Below are 8,838 nucleotides of genomic sequence, written 5' to 3' on the forward strand. Positions count from 1 at the left end.
CAGCCTCTCTCTCCCTTCAAGTGTGCCCACCTCGCCCCACATCTTAGTGTCATCAGAAAATTTGGACAGCGTGCTTTCCACCCCCTCGTCCAAGTCGCTGATGAAGATGTTAAACAGTGCAGGCCTGAGGACTGCGGATCCCACTGCTCACATCTCACCTGGTTGAGTACAACCCGTCCACCACTACTCTCTGGGTGCGCCCCATCAGCCAGTTTTTTACCCATCCAACTGTGCAGGCATCAATGCCACAGTCACTTAATTTATTAATGAGAATGGGGTGAGAGACAGTATCAAAGGCCTTCTTAAAGTCTAGAAAGACTATGTCCATGGCAACACCATCATCCAAGGATTTAGTTCCATGGTCATAAAAGGCAATTAGGTTGGTCAGGCAGGACCTACCTTTGATGAACCCATGCTGGTTGCCCCTGAGCATGATTTCCCGTCTTCTCTTCCTTTCATTTCCTGCCAGCCTTCAAGGTCTTGAGTTAAAGTGTAACTATCTTTGCCAGGAGAGTTGAATTGAGTCTCCTCCAGTACGAATGAGTTGTGCTATTCGGGTCAGTGCAGAACTGTCTCAGGTCTCATGCCTCCTCCCATATGATGTAAGAATATCATCATCCCAAGTCTGTGGCTCTTTCTTTTACTCATTGTCTGCTTGGTAGTGCCATGTGTTGGGCATAGACTAGCAGGAGCTGGAGGCATATGTTGAACTCTTTTTCCAGCTGCATGTGATGACGGTGTGTGTGGCTGTTCTGTGCTGTTCATCCCACAGAGAACTGCACTCTGTCTAAAGGAGCTGCCTAGATTTGTTTAACAACCAACAGCTGTTCACTGAACTAAAATTTGCTATGGCTTTGAATAGACTTTCACAGTCTATTCTTTAGTCCACTGCCTCTTGATTTTTTTACCATCCAGGTAGCCCACTTCTTTCCATTTCTGCAGCTGTCTGGTTGCCCCCAAAGCATATATGCATTCTGCAGAGGATGGAGCAAGAAGCTCCATGTGGCAAACCACACCTCTGCATCAGAGAGCCACTGCTGTGCCCTCCTTTGACATGCTGCCTTTCTCTCCTTGCATCCTGGCTTTGTGTTGCAACTTGGCCGGTCTTCCTTCCTCTGCATTATTGCTATATCTGCAAACAAAATCTGTCTTCATGCTGATAGTGCTGGCAGGCACACTCTTCCTGGCACCCCTCCATTCTAAACTGCTTTCTCTACTCCCTGCCTTCCTTTGCCTTTGGATGTCCCATCTGATTCCTTATGCGCTCAGGCATCTCAAGTACTCCCGCTGACCTTGCAGAGGTGTCCTGCTTCTGCAATACTATACATGTTCCCCAAGCCCAAGGTCCCCCTCTGTTATGCCACTAGGTAATCTTTCAAAGAATGCCGTCCAATTTGTCGGATAGGAGAGTGAGGTTTAAAAGCAAGCAAAAGGAAGGTATACACAAGTGACCTCTTTTTGCCTTTGGCATGCTGTGAGCTGGCAATATGTATTAAAATGCAGCAAAGAGGGGAAGAGCCATCAGCACTCTAAAAGTTAGAGGTAGCGCAGGAAAGAGAGAACTGCACGAGCATTGTGCATTTCGGGATCTGCTCTCTATTAAGTCTAATAGATCTAGAGCTAGAATTTAACTGTCTGCAAAGTGCTGAGCAAAAGGGGAGGTCTGCAAAAAGCTCTGGGAGCAGCCCCTGAAGAGATTTGAGACCAGGACACCTTTTAAGGCACCGCTCCCTTAGAGTAGGGGGTAAGCAGTTGTAACAGTTTACTGATGACCTGTGATCCAGTGATTCTGCTACTTGGACCAGTGATTCTGATGCCATCCAGTTCGGGAGGAACTGAGTGGTACCAGGTTTCCCTTTTTCTCTTCCTCCTCCAAACACATTCCTGCCCATCTGGTACAGGTCTGCACTCTAGGTTAGCACCTTAACACTATGCAGCTCTGCACTGTCGGGTCCAAAGTACGGGTTGCCTGCCTAATTATGGTAAGGGGATGGGGAGCTTGATTCCTTGGGCAGCTTCATTGACCAACTCGCAATGTAATTTTCATATGTCACCATATGGTGTGCCATCCCCTGGTTCCTGCTTGAGGAGTCCACAACCTAAGAAGGAGCAAACATTGGCTCAATATTGTAAAAGTGCATGCGACCTCCTCAGCATGGCATTATCTTTGGTTTCATCCCCTTGTTTTAGTGCACATTCACCCTGCTCCTCCTCCAACAACTTTTTTTGGTGTGGCTTCATGTAGATGGTACTGGAGAGGGACACAAACATGAGGGAAGGGAATAACCAAAGGACACAAATGTGTGAGAAAGTGACACAGAGTGGTGCAGATTCCTAGCTCCACCTGCACCTTTTTGGGGTTTGCAAGGGATAATCAAACAGCATTTTTCTCCCTGTACCTGCCCTCAGATTAAGTCCAGACATGGGTTGTTTTAAACCTGTAAAATTACATGTCTATTTTAAAATCTGTTTGTTTTCTAGGTTTCCTTAAAAGCTATTCGGTATGAAGTGTCACCTGACCGGGAGTATGCACTTTTTGCATTTAACATTGAACCAGTGAGTAAATTGACTTGATTTTATTTCTTATTTTATTTATTGACACATTTTATTAGTCTTCCCTCCTCCCCCACCAACTTTGATGATGCTGATACACTGCTCAATTCAACTGATCACTTTAAAACAAATAAACCAAAAAAGCCCCTTCACTGCCACTGGATATATTTTCTAAGCATGTCACACTGCCATCTAGTAGAAGAGAAAGGTATAAATAACAGCACTGAGAAAACACTGTCAGTGCCAGAGTTTTATAGGCTTTGGGTGGGAGATTATAAGGACATGTCTTTGCTACAAGGGTTTCTGTTCCCCCTTTGTGTAATTTTTTTCCATGACTCCTTTCTCAGTCATGCTATAAATTTCTTCCCAAGAACAAAAAGCAACTGTCAGTGTCTCCCAAAACCGAAATAATACATTAATTATGGTGTTCCCAGTGCTGCAGTTAAGGTTGAGCTATCACTTTCATTATAAACCCGTTTCTTCAGCAGTTTAGACATAAATCACCTATAAAAATTCACCCCAGGTTACCACTAAGTTTTAGACTAGGGCTATCTTTTTCCCCAAATTAAAAAGGAAATAAGTGCTAACTGATCATTTTTAAATGATACTGAAGTAAGAGAAAGAGTGAATTTTGTAACATGGGATACTTTTGGGGGGTTTGCATGAAGCTGATTTTCCTTGATTACCTAGTATGTAGGAAACCTGAAAATTTTGAGTGATGAGTGGTTAGCACTGTCTGGGGATGTTAACAAGCACAGAAGTTTTGCTTTCATCATTTATAATAGCACCAGCGTGTTACAGTAGAAATAGCTCACCCATTGTCTCTTGGAGTCTTGTGCTTAAATAATGAAACAAGTCTTAAGCAATTACTGAAAGGACTGGCAAATTTCTATTGCTTTGGAGAGATCAGGCAGAAAGCAGGCAGGACACCACCTTAGGGCTTTTGTACTCGCCACGTTTTTTGCCCTTTCTGACACTAACTTGTTCACAAGTTTCTGTAAGTGATGGCTTGCTTTGTCAGATGCTATGAATGGACTTGAAGAGAGCATGGGTGCTAAAGAGAAAGGAATAAAGTCATTTAAATAAGAAGGGTAGAAAGCAGGGGAGGAAAGGATAGGAGGAGGAAGCACTCCTGAGAAAGGCTTAGATAGGTGAAGAGATTAAAAGGAATAAACAAAGTAGTTAACACACTGAGGGACACAAGGGTTATAGAAGCTAGCCTATGTAATGGGACAAGAATCCAGAGTCTCTGTAGAAACCATACTTAACACAATCCAGTCTGTGGATGACTGCTCATTTCCCAGTTCCATGCTCAAGTTTTTCAGTAAAGTTTTGTTGTTTAACAACAGCTGCTCTGAGGTCAGCGGTGAAATGTCCAGGGAGGTTAAAGCGTTCTGCCGCAGGCTTGTCTGTCTTTCTGGAATTGATTTCAAATTGGTGTCCATTCACTCTTTCAAACAGAGATTGCCCTGACTACCCAATGTAAGCAGGTGATGACCAATGTAGACCAACTGTAAGCAGGTGATGACATATATGATGTTGGTAGAGAGGCAAGTAATTAGCCCCCTATGTTATGACCCATGTTGTTTGGTCCACTGATGATGTGGTCTTTGTTGATGAGGGGGCCCAGCTGCATCTGGTTCTGTAACAAGGCCTGGTGGCTCGGTGAGAATAGGAGTCAGGTAGTCTGTTGCTGGAGAGATGCTTGAAGTTGAGGGGCTGCCTGTCCAGCTTCTCATCTCACTTCTTCATTGGATGTGTACTTGATCAACAGTGGTATAACTGACAGTAGAGTAATGCCTAGAGGTAGATTAAGCTCATGTAGCATGGCACTGGAACCTTTTGGAGTCATTTGCATGGACTGCTTAACCCGGGAAGCAACCTGCTGAAAAATGGTCCTTCGTTCAGATTGAACTGAACACTAGTGAAAAACCTTTTCTTAATGTGCATGTTCCAAAGGTTAGAAGTCTGCTGAAGAAGTCATTGCAGGGTTTTGAAGGAAAGAGCATCATAGGCTTGGAAAGAGCTTTAAGGACCATCTAGTCCAACCTCCAGCACAGATACGGGATGTGCTGTTCCTAACCCATTCCAGACAGATGCCTGTCCAGCCTCTTCTTGAAAACCTCCAATAAAAGAGAATCCATAACTTCCCTGCCTACCTTGTTCCATTGTCCTACTGCTCTTACAGTTAGGAGGTTTCTCCTGAGAGTTTATTTTAGTCTCCTTTGTTGCAGGGTAAACCCTCTGTCTCCTCTCCTGCACTCCTTACCAAAGGAGAATTGGACTTCTTAACCTTTTTCATGGCAGCCTTTCAAATGTTTGAAACTGCTCTCTTGTCCTCTCTACTTCCCTCCAGAAACTCCTTTCTCTGGACAAAAGATAGATCTAACTCTCTTATCTTTTTCCAGCTATTATCTTTGTCACTCGCTTTTGGATCCTCTCCTGCTTCCCTACGTTCTTCTTAAAATGCAGCCTCCAGAACTGGACACAGCACTGCAGCTCACACCTAACCAGCACCAAGAAGAATGGTACTGTTACCATTACCTTTGGTGTTTAGCATGCAATACTTCTATAAATGCATCCCCAAATTATGTTTGCTTCTTTAGCAACAGCATCACAGTAGCGGATCATTTTGAGGTTGTGATCCAGCAGAACTGCCAGATCCTTCTTGGTAGTTACCCACCTTCTATATGTGTGCATTTGGTTTTTCTTTCCTAGATGTAGCCCCTTCCATTTATTTTTGCTAAATTTTCATTTGTCATTGATGGTCCAGGTCTCTCATTTATCAGGAGCCCTTTGAATTCTAATCCTATCTTCCATGACGTTTACAGCTCCTTCCAGTTTTGTGTCATCTGCGGACCTGATCAATAAGCTCTCTTCATTCCTGCAAACAAATAATAAAAAAAAGTTTAAACAGCTCTGGACCCAGAACAGGCCCCTATGGAAACCCATGGGAGACCTCTTGCCATTCTGACATTGATCTATTTATGGCTCCTCTTTGCTTGTGGTTGTTTAATCAATTCTGTATTCACCGAATGGCAATTCTGTTTAGCCCAAACAGAGACATAACAACGCAGCCAGGAGCAGTAATGGCCAGCATGATCACGCCCACCCCAAGTCAGCACCCAGGACAGCTGCCATAGTCACCACACCCCCGTTGCACTAACAAGCCCACATGTTTCCAGCTTTCTTAGAGAATGCCGCATGAGAATGTGTCAGAAGCCTGTCTACGGTCATTGTGTATTAGCTCTACTGTATTTCCCTCACCTACCAAGCTAGATATCCTGTTTCTCTTACATTTTAAAAAGTGTTAGTATAGAAGAGCCTGCCTAATGTTATGATTTCACAAGCAAAAAGGAGCACCTGTAGAGCTCCTCTTGTAATTAGTATAGGAACTGGCCACTCTGGAGGGAAAAAATTATTTGAAACACTGCCAATTAAATCACTGAATTTGCATGGTTCCCTTCTGGGATTAATGTCTAGAGAAAGCTCTGGGAAAGAACACCTCTTGGTTACCTTCAAATACTCGTGACCATGCTGTGGAGAAGAAACCACAAATTTCCTCTCCTTATCATCTTCCCCCAAAATGTACATGAATTTCCAAATGCCACTGGCCAAGAGTCCCAGCATGTAGCTAGGCTGGGGGAAGTGGAGCACCAGCTTGGGATACTGATTTTGAAGAGGTTGCCAGCAGCATCTCACAGCCCTCTGACCCCATCTCCTCCCTATTTTAAGACACCTACATTGCTAGTTATGCCTCTGCCAGGGCCTGTTCCCTTGTGCCTCTTCCATGGTCCCTTGTAAGTCAAGTCTGATCCCTGTTTTCAGAAGAATTCCTCCTATAGGCGGTGATGTGTTCCTTCCACACGTCCCTTCCTTCTTCACCTCCAAACTTGGATGCAGAGATCCGTGGAAATCAAAAAAAATAATGTTTTTTGCAACTATTTAGTTGGTCTAATAAAAGATATCACCTCTGCCAAAGGTTCTGCAATTTTTTTGCCTGTAAACCAAACAGCTAAAACCTGTATCCCTGAGATCCATGGAAGTTTTTCAGTGGGATATCAGGGATCCTTGCAAGGAGGTTTCTCAAATGTGCAGCGGTAGAGAGCAATGTGTATTCATGCTTAATAGCCCTTCCTGATGCCTCAAGCTATTAGGAAAGGAAAATGTTAGCTTTAAGAATGGAAATCACCCTCTACACAGATTTTGGAATGTTTCATAATCTGTAGCCCTGTGTGTTGTTAGCCCCAGTGCCCAATTTACAAAGCTAGGCACTTAAGTTAGGGGGCTTCTCTTCGTATCTGAATGTTCAAATGAACATTTAGACATCTCAAGCAGGCATTTGAGCATCTAAGTGCTGACTTGAGAACCCTGATGTAACATTAAGGCCTGTAAATTAATAAAAATGTGCTCAAGGCATTCATATCTCAGATTGTTACAGCAGCAGTATTTAAACATACAGAAGAAACCTCTAATTTCTTAAAAGGAACCCCTTTAGCTCCATATTTTCAACCTGGCATCTTATTTATTTTCATACTTGAATAATTTACCCATAAACTTTGTTTATGGCTCTTTGATTATTGGGATGTGCAATAACTAGTACTCAATTACTTATCCAGATTTATTGTCATTTTATATGCAGACTGTGGTTGTAAATGACCTCACATATCAGTAAACTTTTCTTATTTTCTCATTTGCTTAGTCAGCTGAAATTAAAACGCTGCTGGTTTCTGCAATGCGGAAGCTCCAAAGAATTGATTATGTCTGGACCATGGGAATTGCAAAAGCCCACAAAGTTTCAGGAACTATGTTAGCAATCGCATTTTCATAAGTTTTGGTTTAATTCCGCAAGTTCTTTAAAAAAACCATGGAAACTGGTAAACTGATTCTATACAGAGTATAATAATGTTCTTAACTAAGGATTTCTATTAAATCATTGATTATATACAATGTATTTTATTAATAAGCTGTGAATTGTATGTATATTGAGAGGCTGTTAGCCTTGTTAGTCTGAAGTCAGGCAGAAGGCAGGGCAGGTTGGCACCTGAAAGGCTAACTTTGTTCAAAGATGCATGAGATTTCATAGGAAATAGCCTACTTTGTCAAATCCCTCGCCCAAATCCTCCTGAACTTTCTTCTACCTCGTACTGAGGAAGTCACCTCATGGGGCAATTGACTTGATTAGGGACCTACCAAATACACAGTTTCACAGATTTCAATGAAATCGTGTTATACGCTGTCTCCTGTGAAATAGCCAGTCCCCTGTGTAAAAGCACAGGGAGCCAGCTATGTTCAACAAGCTGGCAAAAAGCCAACAAAAAAAGCTGCCGTGGGGTCAGGCCCTCCGTGCCGAAGCCAGGCTCTGCACAACACCCACCTCTCCGCCACCTCACCTTGCCTCGCCTCAAGCCTGCCCCTGCCCTTCGCGCCTGCCCATGGTTGCCTCTCCCGCTGTCCCCCAGTTTCTACGAGAGGGATAAGCTGCCTCTGCCACCAGACACTGCTATGGGGGCTGAGGTGGGGCAGAGAGCCCAAGCCAGGGCTAGGGCTGGAGCCCTGACCTTCCCCTCCGGGCCCTCCCTGGCCCACTGTGCCCTGCCCTCATGGCTGTGCCCCTGCAGGCAGGCAGAGGCTGTCAGCAGGGCACAGCTGGGGCCACTGCTGTGTGCACCCTGAAGCACCAGGGGCTCCTGGCTGGGAAAATACCAGTCTCCTGGGACAAGGGTGGCAATGAGCAGAGCTATTTCCATGGGGCGACATGTCAGAAATGGCCATCCGTGGGTGGCGGCAGGGACACAGGAGTCTCTGAGCTGAGGCACGAGGGTCTGAGGGCAGGGGAAGGGGAGCAGTTTGTAACACCCCTCCTGGCCCTTTCGCAGGGGTCCCTGCCTCTGCCTTTGCCTCTGTGGCATGCACCCTTACACGGGGCACAGGGGACTGGGAACCAGTGGCAGCTTTTATAACTGAAGACACAACCACACAGGAAGGCCCTTGCCATCTCCCCATGGCACTTTCCTGTGGCCCTGGCACACTCTCCTCAGATCACTGAGTCCATGTGACACATCTACCAGCCAGCCCTGTGCTCTCCTGCTTTCTTTTACCCCCATGTGCCACCAGCCCAGAGCCCCTTCACTTTGAAGGCAGAAGGTAACAATTCCCTTTCCCATTCTCACTCTTCAGCATCTGATAGCAGCCTACTTCTCACCTTGTCTCTCCAATGTTATATAGAACAATTTATATATATATATATATATATATATATATATATATAGATATATATATATA

At 44.5% G+C, this 8,838-nt stretch overlaps 1 protein-coding gene across 1 annotated transcript in view; it reads left to right on the forward strand.

The window, feature by feature from the left end:
* Window positions 1–8,838, forward strand: part of DPP6 (dipeptidyl peptidase like 6) — a 982,502-nt gene that overhangs the window by 665,271 nt on the left and 308,393 nt on the right. Inside the window, exon 5 of the mRNA XM_019508144.1 lies at window positions 2,482–2,556. Within this exon, the coding sequence (XP_019363689.1) occupies window positions 2,482–2,556 (75 nt within the window). The remainder of the gene's footprint in view (window positions 1–2,481; window positions 2,557–8,838) is intronic.

Source organism: Gavialis gangeticus, unplaced genomic scaffold, assembly GCF_001723915.1.
Source record: "Gavialis gangeticus isolate Ggan-Ray unplaced genomic scaffold, GavGan_comp1, whole genome shotgun sequence".
Classification (NCBI taxonomy): domain Eukaryota; kingdom Metazoa; phylum Chordata; order Crocodylia; family Gavialidae; genus Gavialis; species Gavialis gangeticus.